Genomic DNA, 27048 nt, shown 5'->3' with positions numbered 1-27048 from the left:
AAGGAGGCAAAGACAAGGTTGCACATGTAACTCTACGTAATTATAAGCTAGACCATGTGGAAACCAGTTCTGGCATTTTCTAAATCATGAATGTACAGCTTGGCATCTAAGACTTCTTATAGCTTTTTCTAGCACTTTGTAAACATAAATGGTCATGTCAATTCACTTTCCATTTTACATTTTATCATCATGTGTTTAATCAATAAAATATATTGAAGAGCATAAGCTTAGAAGACATCCAAAATTCATTTAAATGTATGCTGTGGAACTTGTAAGTTCTGCACAGTGCTCACTCTTTGTTTGTTTGTTTGTTTGAAGCTAGGTTAGAAGCTGCTTGCATAATCTTAATGTAGATGAACAGGAGGCTTCATAAGCCAGCACTGCCTACAAGAACATTTCTTCCTCACTCTCAGTTGATAAGATCCAGTAGTATTTCCAGTAGGCTGCCTTTATTATCCTAATAATGATCTTTAATATTATGATACTTAAACTCCTGCCAAACATTCTTTTTCTGTGCCAAGTTTTCAAGAACTAATGGAGTATATAGTTCTCTATTTAATGGCAGACTGCTGGTCGTGGAACCAAGCATCTTCCCTTCCCTTCCCTTCCCTTCCCTTCCCTTCCCTTCCCTTCCCTTCCCTTCCCTTCCCTTCCCTTCCCTTCCCTTCCCTTCCCTTCCCTTCCCTTCCCTTCCCTTCCCTTCCCTTCCCTTCCCTTCCCTTCCCTTCCCTTCCCTTCCCTTCCCTTCCCTTCCCTTCCCTTCCCTTCCCTTCCCTTCCCTTCCCTTCCCTTCCCTTCCCTTCCCTTCCCTTCCCTTCCCTTCCCTTCCCTTCCCTTCCCTTCCCTTCCCTTCCCTTCCCTTCCCTTCCCTTCCCTTCCCTTCCCTTCTCTTCCCTTCCCAAAATAGAAGATAACCAAGTCTCCAGTTTGGATTCTGATAGAGTTGACAGGCTTTCAGCAGATGTCTCAAATCAGATGATGATACATAAGATTTGCTAGTATCTTTCTCTTTGGCCCATCTGCAGAGTTACAGGCGAGAAGTTGAGTAGACTATGACACTTGCCCAGAGTTTCCTCCTCTTTTATAGTACGTTCCCTAGATGTGTTTTTGTGGCCCTACTGCTGCATTCTGACACTCCATTAGCCACTTTATCCACATTCTAATACAGTTTGTTGAGGGGTCTGGGATGCTGTGTACACTCACTCAAATACATTTCTTGCATAGGGGCTTGCCAAATAAATGTCACTCTTCTTTTCTGTTGGGCTGTAAGCCTCACTGCCAAATCAGAGAAAACTGTAGAAGTCAGCCAAGCTTAGACACCTCTTGTTTTACTAAGAAACAAAGTGCTTAAGTGCTTTTGTGTAAAAAGATAAGCTATTAAGGATCTTCCCTTCTTTTGAGATGAAGCAGTATTTTATGTAAGTGGTATGAAATAGCATAATTAAAATACCTCAGATGAGCAGAAGATATTAAAACAGAAGTAAATTCAGTCCAGAAATTAAAGAAATTAAAGAAAACTCAAAACTGATCAATGAAAGCCACATTTCCATTAAAGACTAAACTAGCTTCTGATTCGGCAGAATGTCTGATCACCACTGTGTTATACCTTTAATTCATTTTGCTAAGAGAAGCAGTGAACTTTTCTAAAGTCTCCTTAAAGGACATAATCAAATAGGCTCCCAATTCTTCATTTGTCTCCTGAACAGCTGCATCATAACTGCCAAAGAGTGGAGTTGAAGCCTTCACATCCTCCCGATTTCCTTGGAGTAAAATGAGATTAAGCTCCTCTGCTATTTTTTCATATTTTTGGTGATCAAATCTGCAGAGACTGGCATCATCAATTGGGTAGCTGATGCCAATAGGGTAACAGTCCATTGGAACTGGAAACTCCACATTTTTTAGCATTGGCAATTCACAGAGAAATGTGAAAAGGTGTTTAAGTGCTTCAGATGACAGTGGGTTTCCAAGAAATTTAAAGTCCTGTAATTTATGACAAGGGCTTAAGCCTAAAATCAGCATGTTGACATGACTATCTTGGATATTACAGTCCTCCAAGATAAGACTCCTAAGCACTGAAGAGGAATGGCTAAGAAGTTTGAAGAATGTTGATGGGTAAAGGCCAGGTATATCATGCCCACTCAGGTCCAGGACTTCCAAGTGATAAGAATGGAAGCTATTGGCTAAATAGGCCATATCATCATGGTTCAATGAGCAGTTAGAAACATCCAGCATCTTCAGCGGAGTTTTTAGTGGGCTGCAGAATTAAAAATAAATAAATAAATAAATAAATAAATATTCCATAAAACATTGAAAAGCTACATTCACAAATTTTCACACAACTATTCACATTATGAATGCAGCCATATGCCACATTCTTTATTTTATTAGTCTCGTTTGAGAAACAGAAGCATGTTCCAACAATGACAAGTATATTTTGCTCCTGCAATCAGTTCTGTAAATTATCTCCTACCTTACAGGACTCAGAATGCCTTGGGTTGGAATGGAGTTTAAAGATCATCTACCTCCATCCTCCCTGCCATGGGCAGTGTGCCAACCACTAGATCACAGTGCCGAGCTGGTTGACTCAAACTGCTTTGGTTTAGAGGGCATTAATTAGGTAACATACTATGTGTATATTATCACAGAATCACAGAATTACAGAATCACACAGAATTTCTAGGTTGGAAGAGACCTCAAGATCATCGAGTCCAACCTCTGACCTAATGCTAACAGTCCCCACTAAACCATATCCCTAAGCTCTACATCTAAACGTCTTTTGAAGACTTCCAGGGATGGTGACTCCACCACTTCCCTGGGCAGCCTGTTCTAATGCCTCACAACCCTTTCAGTAAAGAAGTTCTTCCTAACATCCAACCTAAAACTCCCCTGGCTCAACTTAAGCCCATTCCCCCTCGTCCTGTCACCAGGCACGTGGGAGAACAGACCAACCCCCACCTCGCTACAGCCTCCCTTGAGGTACCTATAGAGAGCGATAAGGTCGCCCCTGAGCCTCCTTTTCTCCAGGCTGAACAAGCCCAGCTCCCTCAGCCGCTCCTCGTAGGACTTGTTCTCCAGGCCCCTCACCAGCTTTGTCGCCCTTCTCTGCACCCACTCAAGCACCTCGATGTCCTTCTTGTAGTGAGGGGCCCAAAACTGAACACAGTACTCGAGGTGTGGCCTCACCAGAGCTGAGTACAGGGGGACGATCACCTCCCCAGCCCTGCTGGCCACACTGTTTCTGATACAAGCCAGGATGCCATTGGCCTTCTTGGCCACCTGAGCACACTGCTGGCTCATATTCAGCTGACTATCCACCATCACTCCCAGGTCCTTCTCTGCCTGGCAGCTCTCCAACCATTCCTCTCCCAGCCTGTAGCTCTGCTTGGGGTTATTGCGCCCCAGGTGCAGGACCCGGCACTTGACCTTGTTGAACTTCATGCAGTTGACCTCAGCCCATCGGTGCAGCCTATCCAGATCCTCCTGCAGAGCTTTCCTACCCTCAAGCAGATCGACACACGCACCTAACTTGGTGTCATCTGCGAACTTACTGAGGGTGCACTCGATGCCCTCGTCCAGATCATCGATGAAGATATTAAAGAGGACCGGCCCCAGCACCGAGCCCTGGGGGACGCCACTAGTGACTGGCCTCCAACTGGACTTGACTCCATTCACCACGACTCTTTGGGCCCGGCTATCCAGCCAGTTTCTAACCCAACAAATCGTGCGCCAGTCCAAGCCAAGAGCAGCCAGTTTCTTGAGGAGAATGCTGTGGGAGACGGTGTCAAAAGCCTTGCTGAAGTCAAGGTAGACCACATCCACAGCCTTTCCCTCATCCACCCAGTGCGTCACTTTGTCATAGAAGGAGATCAGGTTCGTCAAGCAGGATCTGCCTTTCAGAAACCCATGCTGACTGGGCCTGATCGCCTGCTTGCCCTGCAAGTGCTGTGTGATGACTCTCAGGAGGATCTGCTCCATGAGCTTTCCTGGCACTGAGGTCAAACTGACAGGCCTGTAGTTTCCCGGGTCTGCCCTCCGTCCCTTCTTGTAGATGGTCATCACATTTGCTAGCCGCCAGTCAACTGGGACCTCCCCCGATCACCAGGACTGCTGATAAATGATGGACAGTGGCTTGGCCAGCTCCTCTGCCAGTTCCCTCAGTACCCTCGGGTGGATCCCATCCGGCCCCATCGACTTGTGCACATCCAAGTGCCGTAGCAGATCACAAACCAGTTCTTCATGGATAGTGAGGGCCGCATCCTGCTTCCCATCCCCTTCCACCAGCTCAGGGTACTGGGTATCCAGAGAAAAACCGGTATTGCCGCTAAAGACTGAGGCAAAGAAGGCATTGAGCACCTCCGCCTTTTCCTCATCTCTTGTAACTAAGTTTCCCCCCGCATCCAGTAAAGGATGGAGATTCTCCTTAGTCCTCCTTTTTGTGTTAATGTATTTATAGAAACGTTTTTTGTTATCTTTAACGGCAGTAGCCAGATTGAGCTCCAGATGAACTTTGGCTTTCCTAATTTTATCCCTGCACAGCCTCGCTACATCCTTAAAGTCCTCCCTAGTGGCCTGCCCACTTTTCCAAAGATTATAAACCCTCTTTTTTCTCCTAAGATCAAGCCACAATTCTCTGTTGAGCCAGGGTGGTCTTCCCCGCCAGCTCGTCTTTGGGCACGTGGGGACAGACCTTTCCTGCACCATTAAGATTTCCCTCTTGAAGAGCGCCCAGCCTTCCTGGACCCCTCTGCCCTTCAGAACCGCCTCCCAAGGGACTCCACCAACTAGTGTCCTGAGCAGCTCAAAGTCAGCCCTCCGAAAGTCCAATACAGCGGTTTTACTGGTCCCCTTCCTGGCCTCGCCAAGAATAGTGAACTCCACCATTTCGTGGTCACTCTGCCCAAGACAGCTCCCGACAATCACATCCTCCACCAGTCCTTCTCTGTTTGTGAAGAGAAGGTCTAGCGGGGCACCACCCCTGGTAGGTTCACTAACCAGCTGCATCAGGAAGCTATCTTCCACACTCTCCAGAAACCTCCTAGACTGCTTTCTCAGGGCTGTGTTGTGCTTCCAGGATATGTCAGGGAAGTTGAAGTCCCCCATGAGAACAAGCGCTGAAGATTTCGCAACTTCTGTCAGCTGCCTGTAGAATTCCTCATCCATCTCCTCATCCTGGTTCGGCGGTCTATAGCAGACCCCAACCAGGACACTAGCCTTGTTGTCCCTGCCGATCCTAACCCAAAGGGACTCGACCTTGTCGTTCCCAGCCTCGAGTTCTACAACCTCGAAAGACTCTCTAATATAGAGAGCCACACCACCACCCCTTCTGTGCTGCCTGTCCCTTCTGAAGAGCTTATAGCCAGGCATTGCAGCACTCCAGTCATAAGACTGGTCCCACCACGTCTCCGTGATGGCAACCAAGTCATAGCCTGCCTGCTGCACGATGGCTTCCAGCTCCTCCTGTTTGTTACCCATGCTGCATGCATTGGTGTAGATGCACTTCAGCTGGGTCATTGCCTTATCCTCCAGCCTTGTCATTGCTCCCCCTGGCACAGCCCCAACAATCCTAGCTTCAGCCCCATCCCCCTTCCTACCTAGTTTAAAGCCCTCTCAATGAGCCCCGCCAGCTCCTGGCCCAGGATCCTTTTTCCCCTAAAAGATAGGGACCCGTCTGCGGCCATCAGGCCAAGTGCCGAGTAAAGTGCCCCATGGTTGAAAAACCCAAGATTTCTGCGTTGGCACCAGCCCCAGAGCCACGTGTTTAACAGGTGGGCTTTCCATGTCCTCTCTGTACCCCTCCCTGCCACCGTAGGGATGGATGAAAACACCACCTGCACTCCCGCTCCATCCACTAACCGACCCAGCCCACTAAAGTCTCGTTATGTTATATGTATTATGTTATATTCTGTCAGGTTCCATTATTTGCTGAATTAATATCAGATCACTACTACCATGAAAGCATTGATGACTTCTTTTAGAAAGCTGTTACCATTCAAGAGGTTTTTATCATATCCTTTAAGGAAGGATTCATTCCAAGATGAAAGCCAATCAGAATTCTAGCAAAACATCAGGTTTTATTTCAATTTTGTCTCTGCTGTATGTTTTGAAATACCCAAGAGGGCGTTGCCGCCATTTTGCAGCTGAGGCGCTCGGCTCCGGGGCAGATGCATTCTGCAGCGGAGCGGGGGATCGGGACAGGCAGGGTTTGCTTCCCGGCATCGAGGCCACTCAAGGCATCTGAGGGAGCCGCCAGGGAGGCTGATGAGGTGCGGGCGGAACCAGGAGCACCCCCTCCCTGGCCGTTTAAACACAGCCCCTAGGGATTGCGGTGGCCAGGATGGGCAAACAGGGTCTGGTGCCTCAGTCAGGGTAGGGTGCGCTCAGACGGGGCAGAGCTTTCCTCCCTGCTCAGAAGAACAGCTCATCTACCATCTGTCTACCTGTAGCTAAACCGCCATGGTCTACACTAGGCAGAAAGCTCTTTCTAGAAAGTCTGTGGCGACCCAGTCTGAGTGCCCACTCCAAAATGTGGCAGTTCAGGTCTCTGGGTGCAGGGAGCGCCTGAGCCTGTTGCTGCCATCTGAGGGCGGCAGGGACACCGTGTGTGTGAGGCGTGAGCAGGTGGATGACCTGGTCAGCCTGGTGGCAGAGCTCAAGGAGGAGGTGGAGAGATTGAGGGCTATCAGGGAGTGTGAGAGGGAATTAGACTTGTGGAGCAACTCCCTGCAGGGCCTGAAGGAAAGGCACTGGGGTGAGACACCCCGAGCAGTGGTGGACCCTCTGCCCTGTCACTGTGGAGCAGAGGGAGAGGACCTAGGAGATGGAGAGGAATGGAAACAGGTCCCTGCTCAGTGTCACAGGGAACCCCCCTCCCTACCATCCTCGCCTTCCGAGGTGCCCTTTCACAACAGGTTGGACATCTTGGAGCTTGAGAGACTGGTGGGCGAGGATGAGGTGGAAAGTCTACCCAGGAGAATGTCTAGGGCGAGGAAGTCAACTCCACACCTCAAGACTGCCTCCACTAAGAAAGAAAGAAGGGTGATCATTGTAGGCAACTCCCTGCTCAGGGGAACAGAGGGCCCTATACGTCAGCCTGACCCTACCTGTAGGGAAGTCTGCTGCCTCCCTTGGGCCCGGGTCAGGGACCTGAAAGGTTGTGAAGTCAGGCGGGGTATCAGTAAAACCACTTTCTTGGACTTCTGGAGGGCAGACTGAGCTGTTCAGGACACTGGTTGGCAGAGTCCCATGGGAGGCAGTTCTGAAGGACAGAGAAGTCCAGGAAGGCTGGGTAGTCTTCAAGAAGGAAATCTTAAAGGCCTGGGAGTGGTCTGTCCCCACCTGCCCAAAGACAAGCTGACGCAGTAGAAGACTGGCCTGGCTGAACAGAGAAATGTGGCTAGAGCTTAGGAAAAAAAAGAGGGTTTATGACCTTTGGAAAAGAGGGCGGGCCACTTGGGAGGACTATAAGGATGTTGTTAGGCTGTGCAGGGACAAAATTAGAAAGGCCAAAGCTCATATGGAGCTTAATCTAGCTACTGCTGCTAAAGATAACAGAAAATGTTTTTATAAATACATAAACACGGAAAGGAGGACTAAGGAGAATCTCCATCCTTTACTGGATGCAGGGGGAAACTTAGTGACGAGAGATGAGGAAAAGGCGGAGGTGCTTAATGCCTTTTTTGCCTCAGTCTTTAGTGGTAAGACCAGTTGTTCTCTGGGTACCCAGTATCCTGAGCTGGTGGAAGGAGATGGGGAGCAGAATGTGGCCCTCATAATCCATGAGGAAATGGCTGGTGACCTGATAGAGCACTTAGATGCATGCAAATTGATGTGGCCAGATAGGATCCACCCAAGGGTACGGAGGGAACTGGTGGAAGAGCTGACTAAGCCTCTTTCCATCATTTATCAGCAGACCTGGCTATCGAGGTCCCAGTCAACTGGCAGCTAGCAAATGGGATGCCCATCTACAAGAAGGGATGGAGGGTAGACCCGAGAAACTCTAGGCCTCTTAGTTTGACTTCAGTACCAGAGAAGATTGTCTTGAGTGTCATCATGTGGCTCTTGCAGGGCGACCAGGCAACCAGGCCCAGTCAGCATGGGTTTATGAAAGCCAGGTCCTGCTTGACTAACCTGATCTCCTTCTGTGACAAAGTCATGTGTTTAGTGGATGAGGGAAAGGCTGTGGATGTGGTCTACCTTGACTTCAGTAAGGCTTTTGACACCATTTCCCACAGCACTCTCCTGAAGAAACTGGCTGCTCATGACTTGGACTAGTGTATGCTTCGTTGGGTTAAAAACTGGCTGGGTACCTGGGCAGCTATCAGGCCGGGTGCTAAGTAAACCTCCCCATGGTCAAAAAAAAACAACAACAACAAACTAACAACAAAATTCCTGTGATGGCACCAGCCTCCCAGCCATGTATTTATCAGGTGGGCTTTCCAGGTCCTTTCAGTATCTCTCTCTGCCACTGAAGGGATAAAGGAAAACACCGCTCCATCCAGTAACCGCCTCAATCCCCTGAAGTCCCTTTTGATAGCCTTCAGGCTTTTTTCAGCGATTTCATTGCTGCCAGCCTGAATTATCAGTAAGGGATAAAAATCAGAGGAGTGAACCAGGCTAGGAATGTCCTTGACCTGGGCCCCAGGGAGGCAGCAGACTTCCCTACAGGTAGAATCTGGCTGACATATGGGGCCCTCTGTTCCCCTGAGAAGGGAGTCACCTACAATTAATATCCTTCTTTCCTTCTTGGTGGAGGAAGTCTTGAGGCATGGGGTTGACTTCCATGTCCTAGAGAACCTCCTGGGTGGATTTTCCCCTACATCCTTACCTCAAGCTCCAGAGCCTCAAACCTTTTAAGGGAGGTGAGGCAGGTAGGGAGGAGGCTTGCTTGCAATGCCGAGCAGGGACCCATTTCTATTCCTCTTCATCTCTTAGGTACCCTCCCTCTGCCCAACAGCTACAAGGGGTCCATGACTGTTTGGGGTGTATCACACTGGTGCCTTTCTTGCAGGCCTTTCAGGGAGTTGCTCCACCAGTCTAACTCCTGCACACACTCTGTGATGGTCCTTAATCTCTCCATCTCTTCCTTGAGCTCTGCCACCAGGCTGATCAGATCCTTCACCTGCACACGTAATGCAGGTGTTATCTCTGCCACCCTCAGAGGGCAGCAACAGGCTCAGGCACCCCCTGCAGCCGGAGACCTGAACAGCCACATTTTGGGGATGGCAGTTGGTCTGGGTTGCCATAGTCTTTTTGTTGAGAGCTTTCTGCCTGGTGGAGACCATGGCGGGGTTTGCTGGGATGTCTGGGATACAGATGATAGGTGAGCCTGTCCCCTGAGTGGGGAGGGATACTCTGCCCAGCCTGATTGTCCCTCCTGTATGAACTGCTGCACAAACCAACCCACCATGACCTGACTGACTTGCCGAGCTCTGGTCTCTCACTGAGGGCTGCCTTTGTACAACAGAGGGGTGCTCCTGGCTCCACCCAAGCCTCATCAGCCACTCTCATGAGGGCTACAGGGTCCTGGCAGTTCCCTTGGCTGCCTTGAGAGGCCTTGATGTAGGGAACTACCTGCATTGCCACGATCCCCTGCTCCTCTGCCCATTTGAAATAGCTTCCTGCATATCTGAATATAAAGTATTTATGGAAACTATATTTACAACCTACTTTTTAAAGGAAAAAAAAATCACTAGAGGCCTCAAAAACACTTTGAATATGCTTTAAGTCTTGTATTGAAGGCCAGCCCAAGCTGAGATACAAGCTCAGGAATGGGGCAAACCAAAGATGTCCTGGTATGTTCCTCTCTTATGTCGGCAGCCAAGAAAATATTCCCATACTCATTAGATGGGTTGTGAAAGACTAATAAGAAAGTCAGGTTTTCTACATGCATTAGACAATATACTGACTTCCACTTCTCCCCCCAAAATACTCTTCCCTAGCTTCCTGCTGTTCTTTCTCACAAAAAACCCTGAGATACACGCAATTCCCTTATTCTACAAGGTTCTCAAATTGCTGATGGCACTAATGACTGTTCTTTACATTTTGGCTGAAAGCAGGATGACCGAGTTACCTGAGCAGTTTCTGTATTCTTCCTGTGAGTATAGAAAAAGCCAGACTCAGCTCAGTCAGTTGTGTCATTTCACCCATCTTTTCTCCAATGGTGGTAAGCATCAGTTCATCTGTAGCTGTGTGTCTCAGCACATTAAATGTTCGTGCTGGCAGGGTCAAGGACATCAGCAGAGGGAAGTGGATGCTGTTGAAGAGTATTTCCAAGTGTTCCATTTCCAGGCGAACATTGTGAACTACTTCCAGTTTGCGCAACAAAGAGGGGTCAGTGAGCTTTATGATATAGAAGAATTTCTGCAAAGCTAAGTTGTCAGCTCTGAATGCAACACAGCAGATCTTCAGTGGACAATAACATTTCTGCAACAGGGCCTGCACTACCAGCTCATAGTTGCGTTCTGTAACAAACAAGTCAACTAGCACATCAATACTGATTTTAAAGGTGCATGGCTTGCATTGCATTTGTTGCAGGTGAACCAGCAGTTCTAAACAAAGCTTAGAGAGCAGCTCTGTCCTGGCCCACCTCCCCATTGGCTTCTTACAGTCACAAAATTGAACTTCAACATCTTTTATACCTGTCAGGTCCACTAGTTTCAACCTTTTCACATAGGGAGAAGGATGATGCAGGACATAGTCTCTCAGCCCTGTAAGACAGCTTTCCAAGCACACTGAGCATGTTCTGTGGCTCAGGTCTTCCTGGTAGTCCATAGTAGTTCCCAGAAGTTTTCCCATGTTAAAGTCGACAAGTGGCCAGTTCTTTACCAAGTCATGAATCACTTCCCCTTGCTCTAATAAATAGCTTGCTTTAAAAAGAAGAGGAAAAAGATTATGGGCAACACTGCTGAGACTCTTCCTTGCAAACTCTGCATTTGACACGAATGCTTCAGCGCTAAGGAATCGGAGAGACTTCATTGTTGCTTTCTTGCTGTTATGAAGGGTGACTTCTGTGTTTAACTAAAGATCATAGTTGCTTATCACCTTCTATTTTTAACTGCAGCTGCTGCTTGCTACTTAGGGAAGCCTTGTTGGGAAGGTGAAATGAACAGTCACATGCTGATCCTCTACTTTCTATTTTGGACCTGTTACGCTTATTCTGCAGCAGTTAACTTCTATGAGATCTTTATTCTGAGAGCATTAACCATCTGAAATCCACATATTTATAACAAAGCTAACTCAACTAAGCATAGACCACTGCCCAGCCATAACAGTAAATCAGGACAGCACACATACGTGAGAATAGTTTTATATCTTTCCTACGACATACAAAAAAAGCATTCAGGGTTCCAACATAAATACATAATGTGATCTTTGTTCCACTTTCTTTCATGAAAGATGCTATGCTAAGATGAATAAAACCACAGTATCCTGGGGATTCACATACTGACTTCAAGGTGGAAGATTTCTAAGAATTAGCATAGAGGTTCTTTTTCAAAACCATAGCCATAAGGAAAGACTGAGGTGCTAGTCACTGAGATACAAAACATCCCTCCCTTTTGCCCGTCCTACTCAGCAACAAATAGTTAAATGTAGTGGCTCCAGTGGAAAATACAAGAGACTATAGAGGAGCTCAAAGCCTAGGTGACCAGGACACTTCCCTTTGATGAGAGACTGAGGGTTAAGTGCAAGACAAGAAGAAAAGATAGAGCACAAATTTAAAACTTTCTCAGTTTCCAGGTAAACATTCTATTGCTGTTACTTTCTGCAACTGATGGTCTTTTCTTTCTAGTTTTCTGAGAAATGATTTAATTGGAATACTGAATGGGAAAATATTTTAAATCTGTTATCTGTTGATAATAGCAGAGATGAGTTTTCTTTCCTTCAACCTTGGTATTGTCATGTAAAAACAGAATTCAGAGGTTTAAGTTTGCAAAGATATTTCTGTGGCATAACAAAGGGAAAAGAACATACAGGACTGATTTACTACAAAATGAAAGTAGGAGAAGAAAGGAGTTTAAAACTGTGTAACAAACACAATGACTAAAGTTCAGTCTAGATTCTGGAGTTGTCATTGCTGGTCTCTGCAATCAGAAAGATAGAGACAATGCACCCCTTATTCTCTGAAAGCTCCTAAGAAGGAACAGCTCTTATGAATCTTTCTCTAGGCAGCTGCTGATGGGCTTGGGAAGAGAGAGGCAACAGAGCAGTGGTATAGGTTTTATTTGCCTCCAGTGGCAGACTAATTCCCCTGTGTACATCTCCTTCTTACATACACCCAGAAAGTCTGTCAACCTTCCATATTTTGAACAATTTGATCCAGTCCAAGACTATCAAATCAGAATTGCATTTGCACTTTTTTCCTCTTTGGTGCAAACATCATTGTTTAAAATGAAGTACTTGAAACATCTGCCATGGACATATCTAACATAGATGAATCATAGAACACAGGTAAAAATGCATAGCTCTGCTTAATGTTAGATAATAGGTATTAACTATGATATCACATTGTTTCATATTTCTATAAGCATCTCCCAACGTGAGGTGCTGCATGAGAATGACAGTGATCCATGAAATTCTGAACATTCAAATGAAATAAGAAGGTGGCTTACATGAATGTCTAGAGGTGAGCCATGAAGATGGTCAGAGAACTGGAGCAACTCCTATGAAGACAGGCTGAGAGAATTGGGGTTATTTAGCTTAGAAAAGAGAAGGCTCTGGGGAGATCTTATAGTAGCCTTTCTGTACATAAAGGGGACCTAGAGGAAAGATGGGGAGAGACCCTTCGTAAGGTAGTGTAGTGATAGGACAGGGGGTAATGTTGTTTATGTGTTGTTTGTTTGTTTTTTAAAAAAAGAAAGATTTAAATTAGATATAAGGAAGAAATTGTTCACCATGAAAGTGGTGAGGCACTGGAACAGGTTACCCAGAGAAGCTGTGGATGCCCCCTTCCCTGGAAGTGTTCTAGGCCAGGTTGGATGGGGCTTTGAGCAACCTAGTCTAGTGGAAGGTGTCCCTGCCCATGGCAGGGGGGTTGGAACTAGATGGACTTTAAAGGCCCCTTCCAAAACCATTCTATGATTTTAACAAGTGGGTATGCATAAGCTTTCCACTGGACTACCCTTACAAATAGATGTTGCAGAGGTAAAGTTTGCCAAAAAACTCCTTTTTGGCAAAGGAGTTAACCGTATCACATTTTCTCTGCCCATGGATTGTACAGAAAAAGCATTTCTAAGCACTATCTTCCTTCTTAGACATAATATCAATGCCCTCTTGTGTTAAACAAGGCTTGTAATTTGTGCCTTAGAATAGAAAATTTCTTGACGAGGAAATTTTCCCATTTCTAGAAAAGTGTTCCTTTTCAAGACAGCTCTGAACTAACCCAGACAATGTATGCCAAGCTTGACGTGGAACAACTTGGAGGCAGTGCTCTTGTTTTCATAGCTGGCTGGCTAGGAGTGTTAATATGGGTCATTGCTGACGACTGGAATAAAGAAAGAAGTATTGTGTTGTCTGTGTATATGTTGTGTAGTATTCAGTAGACTATATCTGCTTTGGATCCATGTCAACTAGCATGCTATCCTTGGTCTAATACAGAATGAATGGCTCCAGTTCCTTTTCTGCCATGTATATGAATCAGATCTACTTATCTTCCTAATAATAAAATAAAATAAAATAAAATAAAATAAAATAAAATAAAATAAAATAAAATAAAATAAAATAAAATAAAATAAAATAAAATAAAATAAAATAAAATAAAATAAAATAACTCAGAATGTAGTTGCATGCAACCTACAGGCGTGGGGCAGAGTTGCTTGAAAGCTGTACAGAAGAAAGGGAACTGGTGGTGCTCACTTGAATGTGAGCCAGAAGTATGCCCAGGTGGCCAACAAGGCCAAGGGCATCCTGGCTTGTATCAGAAACAGTGTAGCCAGAAGGACCAGGGAAATTATTGTCCCCCTATACTCTGCTGTGATTAGGCCTCACTTTAAGTACTGTGTTCAGTTTTGGGCTCCTCACTACAAGGACATCGAAGCCCTGGAACGTGTCCAGAGAAGGACTACGAAGCTGGTGAAGGGCCTGGAACACAAGTCCTGTGAGGAGTGGCTGAGGGAACTGGGGTTGTTTAGTCTGGAGAAGAGTAAGATCAGGGAAGACCTTATTGCTCTCTAACTACCTGAAAGGAGGTTGTGTGGAGCTGGAGGTCAGCCTCTTCTCCCAGATAATTAGTGATAGGACTAGAGGGAATGGCCTCAAGTTTCGCCAGGGGAGGTTTAGTTTGGAAATGAGGAGACATTTCTTCTCAGAAAGAGTAGTCAGGCATTGGAACGGGTTGCCCAGGAAGATGGTGGTGTCACTGTCTCTGAGTGTTTAAAGAAATGTTGGACATGGTGCTTAGGGATATGGTTTAGTGGCTGATATTGGTGGCAGGGGGGTGGTTGGACTCGATGATCTTGGAGGTCTTTTCCAACCTTAACGATTCTATGATTATGAAAGCATTTGTCTTCTGAAGCAACTAATACACAAACTGAAGCTCTGCTTTCCTGGAAATGGTTGGATTTTGGCTGAAGATGTATACTAGAGAATATGTTTTTCCTTTGCTTCCAACTGTGGCTTTGTTTTTCTTTCATTAATTTGCTTTTATCTCAACCCACAAGTTTTTTGTTTGTTTGTTTGTTTTTGGTTTGGTTTGGTTTTGGCTTTGTTTTTGTTTGTTTGTTTTTTGTTTGTTGACATTTCATGTTCTCCTGCTGTTCTGCTGAAGACAGGGAGTGAGACAGTGGTAGGACGGCTTGGCAGACATCTGGTGGCCAACCAGAGTTAACCTGCCACACTGCATACATATGCCATGTACATTAAATGAGGAGTTTTCTTTTAGTACCCTCAAAAAATCAGCAGTATCATTCGTAAATGTATCATCATACATTTGTATTAGAAAGCCTGGAGCAAGGTCTAAAAGAGCTAGCTGAGTACAAGAGAAACCTATCTAGGATAAGTAGATCTTACTTTCTATCCTTGACCTAGTGTGCAGACTTGTCCCATTTTTGCATAGGTTGGCTCTTTAAAATGATTGGCAGAGTCAAGCTTAATCTTGTGTAAGCATTTCCAGTCTTTGACTGTCTCGGGCATTTTCTCTCCAATATCTCCCTACCAGTTTTGTCTCTCCCTTAGGAGATGCTCCAATCTTCTTTAAAACCTTGGAAGAATTAATGAACAACATTTCATTTCAGCCAGCTATCTACAAGTTTTAAATATCAATTAAAAATAGTTACCAAAAAAAAAAAAAAAAAAAAACAAAAACCTACTATTCTGTTAATATCAAACATCAGAACAGCTGCAAGAGGTAAAACTGAAACATGAAAATAAAATCAGGAGCTGGGAAGAAATAAATTAAGCTTTATACACACACACACATACACACACAAGCCAAAAAAATGGATATTCTTGGATTTCCTTTTCTTATCTTCCTCAACCCACAGAATTCATGTGATCTGCAATGGAGCCTGCTTGAGAAAAAAGAAGACCTGCAGGCAATGTGGGCTTCTCAAGAAGTTTCCTTAAAAAACACCCCCTCCTGAAGCAAGCTGTGTCTTCCCAGTTACAAAATCAGGCAAATACATTTATAATCGCTTCATCCTAAAGACACCCTTTAAGCAGAATGTAAGATCTTTGTCTGGAAAACACAACACTTGTTTGTTTGCCGTTTTCACCTGTCCCCTTTCTTCCCCCCTCCCCCCTCCCCCTCACACACACACCTATTATGCCCTGTGGAAAGTGTCTTAAAGGTTTGTGGGATTTCTATAGCATTTTCCTTCATATGATAATTAATTAACCTCCTTCTATTTTGGCATTTGTTTTACATCAGTGACTGCATTAGGGTGACTTAAGATAAAAATGGCATATTTAAAATGAAGTAAAAACAAAGCCATAATTTCCTGAATGTGTTCAGGGTTTTACAGTGAACATTTTCTTTATATGGGTGCTAGTGATACCATAAATGTCAGTCAAAGAAATTTTCTAAGACTCAATTTGGAATTTTTGAAAGCAGACATTGCAATGCCAGCTGCACAGAGGATCACTCCACCTAGCGTGCACAATGAATTGTTCAAGTTACAGGGGTTACATATGATCAAAACACACGTATTGATTAAATTTCAAAGAGATAATTAACTTATTCATACTAGTTCTTGGAACTCATTAAAGTATGTAAATCACAGAATCACAGAATCACGTCCCTGATGCATGCACATTTGTTTCTACTGGTGGTCTTTTGGGGTCTTCTGATGGTGGTAGTTTTCCGCACTATGTTGGATGGTTGAACCCAGTTCTTACACTTGCTCAGGCCATCTCATTCATTCTTATCTTATTGTTTCAACTTAGGCATGCATATTAAGAAAAGTCATTTAAGTATCCAAGGACCTATGCATGCCATGAGTTCCTCACCTAATCTTTTCAGACACATCCTCCAGGCCTGGGTTATCTTGCCCTCCACCCCCCATCCAGGATACAATTCTGTATGGTCCTACAGATAAGGCTGACTAATTAGTGAGTATGAGCAAAGTAGTACCAGAGACACAAAGTTTCTAGACTTTCTTCTATGTAACTAAACGTAGTAAATGTTTGGCCTATCTGTTAATAAAACATTTCAGATGGGAGGGTGGCTGCTGCTCGGGGATGAGAATCAGTCTGCAGGTAGTGAGCAATTCCACTGTGCATCACTTGTTTTGTATATTCCTTTATCAACACTATTAATATTTTCTCTCCCTTTTCTGTCCTATTAAACTGTCGTTATCTCAACCCACAAATTTTACCTTTTTTCCTGACTCATTTCTCCATCCCATTGTGGAGGGAGTGAGTGGAATGGCACACAACCAGGCTTAGCTTCCTGCTGGATTAAACCACAACATATCTTTTGGCACCCATCATGGGGCCTGAAGGGTTGAGATAATGACAGACCAACTAGAGCATGTTAAAACAAGATTTGTTATAAGCATTATATTAGTTTAATGGTTGCTGGTCATAATGTTGATTTATTTGTTCACAGTGTTGTTTTATGTTTTCAGAGTTGTTTTTCTTAATTCCTGTCTTGCTCTTTGTTACCTCTGGAGGATGGCCTAAATTAGTTTATGGTTTTGACAGTTATTCATGTGCGTTACACTGACCGTGAACTTAATCTGATATTTGTACAGAGTATTTTCATCATTCTTGCACTTCAGGGACCTTGTCCTGGAAACTGTTACATTCTTTACTCCAGGCAAGTTACAATAGTTTTACCAGCGTGATTCTATTGCTACGTCTGCTGAATGTGTTTCTGTTTGTCTAATGTTAAACAACTACCTAAAAATACCATCAGATAAATACCGGAGACCAGACACCCACCCTGAGGCAGGATGGGTGCCTGAGGCAGGCATGAGTGGCAAGGTGTGTGAGAGGATGTGGGCAGGTATCTATCATGATTGTCACCTCCAATGATTTTGAAATTCAACCATGAACAAATGTGGAATCCTAAAAAAATGATAGAATGTTTTAAAAATGTATGCCCCAATCTTGGCAATGCAAGATGTTTACAGGTCACCACATTGTGCTGGGGTCTGGCCTGTGCCTATCAAACGCTATTCAACACTATTCAGCACCCTGAAGAGGAAAATACCTCTGGATCTCATCCAACCACTGTGATGGTCCCTGCAGCTGAACCAGAGAACCAACCCATGCCAGTATCAGTCAACTCTATATTTTAGAGGTGATAATGGATAAGAAATCAGCTCATTTAGTAAGGGAAGAAACTTCTATTAAGAAGGGGAGGGAGGAAGAAGTGGATGAAGCAGTCTACTCTGAAGCAGGACCATCATGGGAACAACAGGACTAGGCAGAACTTGCAAATGAATCAATAACCACACAGTCACTATCCCTGAGTGAGCTATAAGGTATGTGAGATATGCCCTTCTCACTGATGGATCCTGTCATGTTGCAGCAAAGCATTGGAGATGGAAGGCTGCTGTATGGAGTCCTGTATGACAAGTCACAGAAATGCCAGCCTGTCTCTTTCTTTGGGATCAGGAGTTCTGCGAGTCTACATTATAACAAGCAAGTGGAACTCCTGAAGAACACTAGGTCATGCATGAGAGATGTCAGAGAACCCAATGTTTAACATTGGCCTGAGGGGCTGTTTTGAGCACAGCCTTTGCTAGTTTCTAGACAGTCGGAAAGAGCGTTGAGCTTATATGTCTCTGTTCAGGCATTCACACTCATTTATTTACCCTTGAGTGATGAAAAATCTACTTCAAAGGCCATGGGAAATTATATTTATATAGAAAACCCTGTGTGTGTAGTAATTATGGAAATATGACAGCACAAGGCCTTCCGGAATACTGTTGAGGATCATGTAAAGCAACAGTCCAGCAAGAGGGTCATCCACACTGCCTATGAGCAAATAATGAGCAAAACTCCCTGGAGCAAATAATCCCCTAAACTGCACTCAGGTGTTGTCTCAGACAAAGCTAATTGGATTTCTCTTAACAGAATCTAATAATAAAATAAGAATTATGCAAAGGTAATGATCATAGGTTCAGTGCTCCAGTTCATGCCCTAGCATGGCTTTATTTAGCAGGAAGGCATACTTTTAGTTATACATAACTGCCTACCTTACATAACCAGAAAATTTTAACAGAGCCTTTATATAATCACTTTTGGTGTGAAAAATAGGAATAACCCAGAGTAGTGATGAAATTTCTGGGTCTTATTTTCTCCAACGATCCAATAAATAAAGCTTTAGTTCCCCAGAGCCTAGCATGATATTCCGTCTAGTCAGTCATTCTTTTATGAAAATTACTATGATAGCCTAGGCCATTGAGAGTAAATGCTCACTTTTTTGGAAGTAGATAGTTCAATTCTATATGTGCATTCGGTTCTGTACTCAGATGCTGTCATTTCAGGTGCACTATGTTTTATTGGATGGCAGGATTTGGCCATTTATTCAATCATTTGATCTATCTAAGGATCTATTACTATCTAAATAATTAAGTGGTAAATGCATGAAAATAAAGGGCTTTAGGTTTGCAAACAACAGAAGACGGTAGCTCTAAGAGCAACTTTGGATGATTATGTGTTCCAGACTGTCCTTGACAGAGGTATTGCAGACCAACCAGCTCACCTGTAGTAGGTAGAAGTAAGTGTTTTGTTTGTCACATCACCTAGCCAGCCTGTGAGAAGAAACTGCTTTGTGAGGCAGAAGTGATATAACTAGGATTCATAAAAGTATCAAATGTAATTCACTGAAAGCCTGCTGTTTTCCAATCTTCCCTTTCCATACCTCTTGAGTGGGGTGTAATATTGGTAAGGAAGCTTGAACCTCAGTTGTGGTTAGGACTTCAGAGTAAGAAAGAGTATTGTAAACTCCCTAGGCATGCATAGTTTTAACTCTAGATAGGCAAAAGGAGGCCATTGTTGACTGAGCTTCACTTTATGTCTTTTTTGACCCAATTTGTAGAAGCAAATGTTTATTAGCACATGGTTTGGTCATCTGTGCAATTCTTTTTAATAGAGATTAAAAAGATCCATACCAATGAAGCAATGTTTATTTAATTCCACTAAGTATTTATTTCCATTAGATTATACCTGATTTAGAAGAAGATATTTTTTCACCCCTATACTGGTAGGATACTTATACAAAGTAATGTCAAGTATGGAAACATCCTAACGGCAGCAGATGTTGTAGAAATGGTAGTAGATGTTGTAGAGATGGCAGTAGAAATGGTAATTTTCACTGCATTCACAGAGCCTTCAGGGAAATTCACCTCATGCAATACAAAATAACTTAGATTAAGTTTCCTTAGTTTCTGTGTAGGAAATCAAGCTGGCTTGCTAACAGATGTTTGAAAAAGCATTGAACAATAAAAGAGAACCCAGAAAGGTGGCTTGAATCTTTGCATTGAAAGAATGTTATGAGATGCTATATATCCTTATATATATATATATATATATATATAATGTGTAGTTATAGTGTTGTTGTAATGGCAAAATTAGTATATATATATATATAGACAAAGCACAGACCCTTCTGTTTTAAGGATGGAAATATTCACTTTATAAAGTCATTGACTTCGTTTTAGTTAGGACTCAAAGGTATTATAGTAGTCAGGATATCTTCTAAAACCTCTGTTGCTGCTTTTAATTATTTGAGTTTTATAAATAGCATGAATTATCAAAAGCATATTATCACCCTTTTTTTTTTCTCTTTTCTTATTTCAGGGGACAGAAATTCAAACAGTCCATTTTATCAGAAGTCTTGTATGGAAAGCCTTCTCTAAATGTGCTGAATAAATGAGTCTTGCAAAAGCAGTGTGATTCCACCAAAATGGTACAATTTATTGCCAAACTTCTCATTATGATATACTATTAAAATATTTCTGAAAGGGCACATTAGCAGAACAACTTGTCTTATTTAAAAATATATGCAGTAAATTGACACCTCTTGGAAAGTACACACAAAAATCTCCAAACAGCAGCACTCAAAAGAGTGACAATTTAAGGCACATGATTATTTTACAAACTTTGTTACATAAATCTCTGGTTAGACCATATATTTGTAAAACTTAATTTCATATAACTATTCTTCACAGCTCAGAGAGACAGAATTTATCTGAATGCAGGTCATACCTTTTTTTAACATTGCTATGTAATAATGCAGCATAATGAACATTGTTAAAAATAATCCTGTACATGGAGAAAAATATAGAAAAGATATCAAATATTTCTGCACTTCATCTTTTTACAACAAGGTGGAACAAAGTTACAAGTTAAATAAATAGTAACTGTGGAATTCCCAACTTGACTTTCTTTGACAGAGAAACACACACACAAACACAAATCTAGACACTTTTCAGCAAGGAATGCTCAGCAAGAACTGAATTATCCTCACCGAAGGTGAACTGATTTGCCAACTGAACATTCCAATCTAATTAACTGCTATCTCACATGATGAAAAAATAAGGTAATACACACAGATCCTCAGCAGCTCTAAATAAATGTTGCTGTGATGGAGTACACTGAAGAAGCAAGCAAAAACTTGTACCCTCGGGACATGTAATGAAGTATGAAAATACATAGAAAGAGTACAGAAAAAAAATGTGAGACAGGTGATGAAGTCCTATAACCTGCTTTTCTTATATATACTTTCTTATGCACTTATATGTTTTTCTTATATGTAAGCTGCTGAGACCAGAATTTCTTTATCAACATAATGCCATCTACCACAGACAGAAAGTGGAAGATTACAATTGAGGAACAAGGAAGAGAACAAAACCAACAGCAATGATGCCCAAAATGTCTGTGGTGAAGTCCATTCAACCTTCTATAGCAATGGTATGGAAAACAGACAGACTTCACAAATCAGTGTGTTCCTAGGAAAAGAACTGCATTCATTTTTGTTACCCTTAATAATACTACATTTGATCCACATGTACTTTTGAAGGCTAAGAAGCTCTGAGGATTTTGCAAAAAATTGCAATCCCTAGTAAACATTGAGAGCACTTGCCTTGGGAAAAAAAAAATAATAATAATAATTTAGAATAATCTATTATATTCTAGCTGAGAGTTATTTTCCCAGTGTACAAACTGGGAACGTGAGACTTTTTTTATCGCATCTCAAACTGAGAAACTATGCCAACCAAAACTTTAAATTAGAGGCAACTGTACTAGAAAACATCTTCCAGAGTCATAAGAGCTTCATAAATTATGCAAACCATTCCAGGGAAAGTCATTGTCCATTTTATCCTTCATCTGTTCAACTGTGGTGACACTGCCTTTTATAATATGCACAAGGTTTAAGGCTTTTGGAAGTCAATGGAGAGCACTTCGTGTATAGTGCCTTTCCATTTCTTCTGTTGTTAAGAAATGGTATATTGTTTGTTTTGTGAAAACTCCTACAGCCCACAGCCCTCTTAAAAGAAAACAGGATCCTACTGACTCCTCACAGAGACTGCTTTGTAAACACCATAGTGCTACTGATCCTCTTGTTTATTGTAAGAGTATACAAAAACATGAAAAATCTTAAAATCCTTCATTTTTAAAACTGCATACACTTGTGTGTGCAAAACTTATCTGGTGAAAACTCACATCTACTGATCAGGATTTACAAATGATTTATTGAGGTAGCCTGTGCATGAATAGACTAGGAGTACTCTAACAAGCGTGCAGAAAACACAGTCCAGTCTTCTGACTGCAAGACAGCAACGACCTCTGTACCACAAACAGCAATAAGAAATGAAAGTATTTTGTTAAAGCCAATACCTCACCAGCATCTTGCCAAATTTGGTGTTGGACTTCAACATTATGCTATGAGACTGGAGGTTAGATTTTGGCACATTGCACTTTCTAAGTGCTAATATCTGGGATCATTCATGGTGTTATTATGTGTCTGTGCTGATCACTAAAATTCCAATACTTGTTCCAATTATAATATCTGGAACAGCATTAAAGTACTTCACCAAAATAGTACGTGCATATGCACTCAGTTCACAGAAAATGTATTTACATTATGGAATTATAAAATTAACACCCCTACTGGTGACAATCTTATATCTCATGACCCTTGTTGACAAGACTAGCTCTGGGAAATGGAGATTTTCAATTAGGGACACTGATTTGTATCAGCTCCCAGGATGACCACATTAAAAAAAGCTGTTTGTAGTTTGATATCAAAAGAACCAGTACTCTAAATCATGTCTCTAAAAGCATAGGTTATGTATCTAGGCTTATATGTGACAACTGCCATTGCACCTCTGCAATTTTTACTAGCCTAACTGGCAATATTAGCAAAGAATACAAAAAAATAATAAAAAAAAATAGACCCGATTTTTCACACATTTCTCCACTCTTTTGTGTGTCTGTGTAAATCTGTAATTGGACATCTGACACAGAATCAACCAGAGAACCTTTCAAAATCTTGGTAGGTAGAGTGAAGCAACCACTAATTCCCAATGATAAAATAAAATTTACCAAAGAAAGCTTCTGCTGGATCCAGTGTTTAGTAATTCAGATGCCTTCCTGAAACTGATTTATCTCATTTACAAATAGTTTACATTCATATTAAATAGGTATAAGATACACATTAGGTTCACAGAAATAGTTAAGTACCCATCTCCTGTTGATGTCACAGAAACTTTGTAACTTAAACCACTGAACATTTCAAACCAGAGTTTCAGGACTGGAGTCAATCAGGGTGAAGTGCAGATAGACCAAAGGCCTTTGCCAGAAGCAGGACAGCATGTATCATTATACATACACGACAAGTCTCAGAGTTTTAGTTTTTATTGAGTCTTCATCTGAGTTGACTTTCACTGATGTCTCCAGCTGGCTTCAAAACAATTTAAAGTCAGATTCATACACACTAGGAGTCTAGTGCAATCTTAACTACTGTCATTTAACAGAAATGTGGAAGGAAAAAAAAGATCCTAACAAACAGATGTAGCCAAACTACCTCTGTACAGTACTTTAAAACACAAATATCCTGAGTCATCATGGCACTAACCCTCATGGCAAAACAAAAAATAGCATCTGAGAGGCCATTATCCCAACCAGTTATAGTAAGTGGCTCATACATAAATTTACAAGATAATTTAACAGTGTATTTGGAAGTTGTCTTCCAAAGCACCAGGACAAACGAAAAATATTTAAAATTCCATCTGAGTGAGGCTATTTTAGGTAGAGCAGCTTAATTAAGAATGTGAAATGAGTTGCTTGTGACCACACAAGCTAAAATTCTGAACAATTTCTAGACGTTCTTTCAGTCCAAATTTACTGAGTACAGGAAATGATGGTAAATGATGGAAATGGCCATCTTGGAGGCCTTGACTGAATATCAAGATGCCAGGGCTTCCCCTTCCCTGCAAAGATTTCCACCAGAGTCTATATCACGCAGCTACTTAGTAACACAAATATTCAAGAGCAGTAAAATATTTTTTCTTTAGATTGCACTTATAAAAGGCACTGATCCATTCAGTCAGAGTAGACTTAGCAGGCAAGAGGCTAGCCATTGACTTCTCCTACATTAGTTTCATACATCATAAATATTGAATTCCATTACTGAAGCAACAAATGCAGCCTATTTCATTAATAAATGTATTTACTGGGAGTATATGGCATAATAAACTATTTCTATGTTAAAAAAATAATTACCATTTGAAAAGCTTCTTGCTTTAGCCCTCCAAAAATAATATTTATTTTTTTTTTGTAACAGTCTACATGGAAAATAATGAAGCATATTTTCCCTTCTTTACGCACCCTTTCAATATGAACAAGGACTTAAAAATGTAAATGCAGCAGCAAAGCTCCAGTGTTTCTGGTATCACGGGATGCCACTTCCTTTCCATCTTTCCATCTGAAACCATTCTACAGCAACCATTCTAGGCCCCATGAACCAACCAATAGGTTGCTCTCTATTTTTACAGAAGCCCTTTATTCAGCTTATTCTCTCTCATCTCCTCCTTTCAGATAAATCCTGGCTCACAGCTGTGTTTCCTCTTGTTCCAAAGAATGTGGAGGGACATGGCAAGATGTTGGAAGAGATGCTAGTTTCTGAAGCTTAGGGTGTTGCAGAGGTTTTGGCCTGTGAAAAGAACGTCGACTTTGTACACGCCTGGCTGCTGCAGATCTGTAATTTCCTTGTACATCAAGCAAAATTTGCTTCTCTTGGGGCTCCTTCATGTAAGAGTCTTCCAGCCCTTCAGGTATAAGTAGAGAATTCTCTTCTTGTGAATTCTCTGATTTGTAGCTAACTTCGGAACCATAACCTGAGTTTACCGTCTCCTTGTTATTTGAATCTGTACCTGCTTCCCAGAAGAGATCAGGTATGCTTGGGTCACAAGAACCTATATACTCAGAGACAGTAGAAAGAGATATATTCCCTCTGTTTTCCAGGGAATAATAGTTATGTGTCCAAGGCATTTGAAGACAGGATGGAAAGAAGTGGTGGGGAGTCTCTGAAACACTTTGGTTTTCGTTTAGTTGGTCAGATGCATAAGAAGGCAATTTGTCATCTGAGGAGGAGTATTCTGTCATTTCAACATCATGGTCCATATCACCTAAAGAATACAATTAAATACACATTAAATTGAATTAAATACACATTAAATTGTAGGTATACACTTTCTATATTACTGTGCTGGCTATTGGGCTTTGGTTTTGGCTATTCTTACAAAAGTCTGATTAAAGTGTATGGTTTAAGATAGTTTTTGAGGTGGGCAATTGTACCCCGTCCCAACTTCTGTCCTGGACAACCTCAAGTGAGTATATTACACTTTCTGTCCTTGCTGGGAATCAGGCAAAACTGAGTTCAGTGTGATGAAAGCTGCCTGCTTCAAATGCTTAGGAAACGGAGCCATCATCTGGTCATTAAGGTACATGTTTATTTTGAGACATTTAGTCCTAATGCTCAGCAAGGAAATCTTACAGAAACTTTTGAAAGAAATTGTGCTTTTTCAAAGAAAAGCATTTCACTACAGAAACAATTTCTTCTTGAAAACGACCTGTTTTCTTTATAAATTAAACTATATAGCAAATCCTCACATTTCCGCTTTTTGTTTCCAATGTACATTGTTTTTTAAAACCTATTAATTGAAATTTCAACATAATTCTCCTAATAGGAGAATTTAATTAAGTAGATAATTGAGAGTACTGTTTCTGAGAGTGAGGTTTCAGCTTATCAGCCCAGGAAATCTAACTTCCCAAAACACTTCCAAATAAATGATTTTGATGTAACAAAGGACAAGAATATATATGCCTGTACAAGAACTTGTACATAGCAGCTCTGAATAATAAAGTCTCTTATAATTAAGGCAATAGAATGGAGGAAAAGAACAAAGGTTAGCAAGGAAATGTTCAGAAAGTAACATTCCAATATTTTATGACTAGCTTCTAAATGAAAAAAAAAAAAAAAAAAAAAAAAGCAAGGAGAATTTCAGTGTGAATAAGTGTCAGGGAGAAGTTTTCCTTCTAGAATGCTGCTCATTGTTCTAGTTTTTAATCAGGATATAGGTTATTCACAGTTCTTTAATTAATCTAGCATTTTTTTTAAAACATCATTTGGAAAACAAGCAAAGATACATTCATAAGGAATTGAGCATTAGAACCAATTCAGACCTACAGGCCACTCCAGTAAAGAGATGTGCTTTCCAAAATTATGCTTGAACTAGCACATCTTTTGCAAGATAGAAGCCAGAACAGAAGAAAACATGAACACTTCTTTTTCTATTTCTTTTCCAAAGATTATGAATTTCTTCTGAAACCAAAATTATGCACCATTCACTCTTACCCTGAGATCTTTGTACAAACTTTGATCATCTAAATACATTCAACTTGCCACATTCCTTTATTTGTTGATGCATAGAGGACACTAGGTTATATATTTGTGATTGTGGATTCCACAAAAGCTAATTCGTGATGAAATTGACTATCTCATTTCATTGCATAATCCCCCCGTTGCCCTGTGTTCTATTCAATTATGATGGCTGAACTGTGACCTGACCCACCTCATTTACAGCATTGACTGTGTTGATTATAGGAATGAAGGCCGTATTTTATGGTGTGGAAAACTTTCATGGAGCAAGAATTAAAGGGCAAGTAGGATATTAATCTAAACCCAGAGTCACTTTATTTTTCTAAGATATTAGAGTCAACAAGTTATTTACTGCATCAAAAAAGCCAAACATTTTTCTGTTTTCAGAATAAGATATGGATTAAGACAAATTCACAGTTTATGGATAAAGCTCTAACCCAAACTGGAATTCTGCTTCTTCATAGTCTGGCTGCTGTGTAATAGTCTCCACCCATGTAGCGGAAACTCTGATGTTTTCTATTGCAAAGAAAATAAGTACATTAGCAGTGTCATTGGGTATTTGTAGCGATGAGACCATTTGCACTGGTTGGGCACTACAACTGGCCAAGTGTTCAAAACTGACTCAAAACATCTTAGCAATAGAGTCAAAACTCATATTCTAATCATGCTAAGAGTAAGAGAATCAGACCAGCTAATTGCTGGTCTAGCGTTGCTGTTCC

At 41.8% G+C, this 27048-nt stretch overlaps 2 protein-coding genes and 1 long non-coding RNA gene across 4 annotated transcripts in view; 1 reads left to right on the top strand and 2 right to left on the bottom strand.

Moving 5' to 3' along the window:
• Positions 1-918: 918 nt before the first annotated feature.
• LRRC14B (leucine rich repeat containing 14B) lies at positions 919-10977 on the bottom strand. The gene is made up of 2 exons (XM_084510935.1): positions 10070-10977; positions 919-2254 (listed from the first exon to the last, which is right to left on the bottom strand). Exons 1-2 carry the CDS (start codon positions 10972-10974, stop codon positions 1609-1611), a joined length of 1551 nt encoding a protein of 516 aa, XP_084367061.1. The 5' UTR covers positions 10975-10977; the 3' UTR covers positions 919-1608.
• Positions 10978-11644: 667 nt separating this feature from the next.
• LOC311431628 lies at positions 11645-21481 on the top strand. Its single transcript, XR_014689551.1, has 3 exons — positions 11645-11736; positions 15477-15657; positions 20245-21481. It is a non-coding gene; the product is annotated as an uncharacterized lncRNA (long non-coding RNA).
• The window catches only part of SLC9A3 (solute carrier family 9 member A3), a gene marked incomplete at its 3' end in the record, with an annotated part of 53699 nt that continues 46986 nt past the window's right edge, over positions 20336-27048 (bottom strand). The window contains exon 16 of one of the 2 annotated variants that reach the window (XM_084509375.1): positions 20336-25076. In XM_084509375.1, the coding sequence (XP_084365501.1) occupies positions 24499-25076 (578 nt within the window). The remainder of the gene's footprint in view (positions 25077-27048) is intronic. The other variant, XM_084509376.1, reaches the window with a different exon arrangement.

This window comes from Aythya ferina, assembly GCF_964211825.1.
Source record: "Aythya ferina genome assembly, chromosome: 2".
Lineage (NCBI taxonomy): Eukaryota > Metazoa > Chordata > Aves > Anseriformes > Anatidae > Aythya > Aythya ferina.
This window is presented reverse-complemented; position numbering and strand designations above follow the sequence as displayed.

What these genes read in the sequence shown, in the direction of transcription:
- LRRC14B (XM_084510935.1), bottom strand. Translation starts at nt 10,974, where the DNA reads ATGAAGTCTCTCCGATTCCTTAGCGCTGAAGCATTCGTGTCAAATGCA. An exon ending in AGAATACAGAAACTGCTCAG is followed by an intron (nt 2,255 to 10,069) that starts GTAACTCGGTCA and finishes TTAATTCTGCAG; the next exon opens with CCCACTAAAAACTCCGCTGA.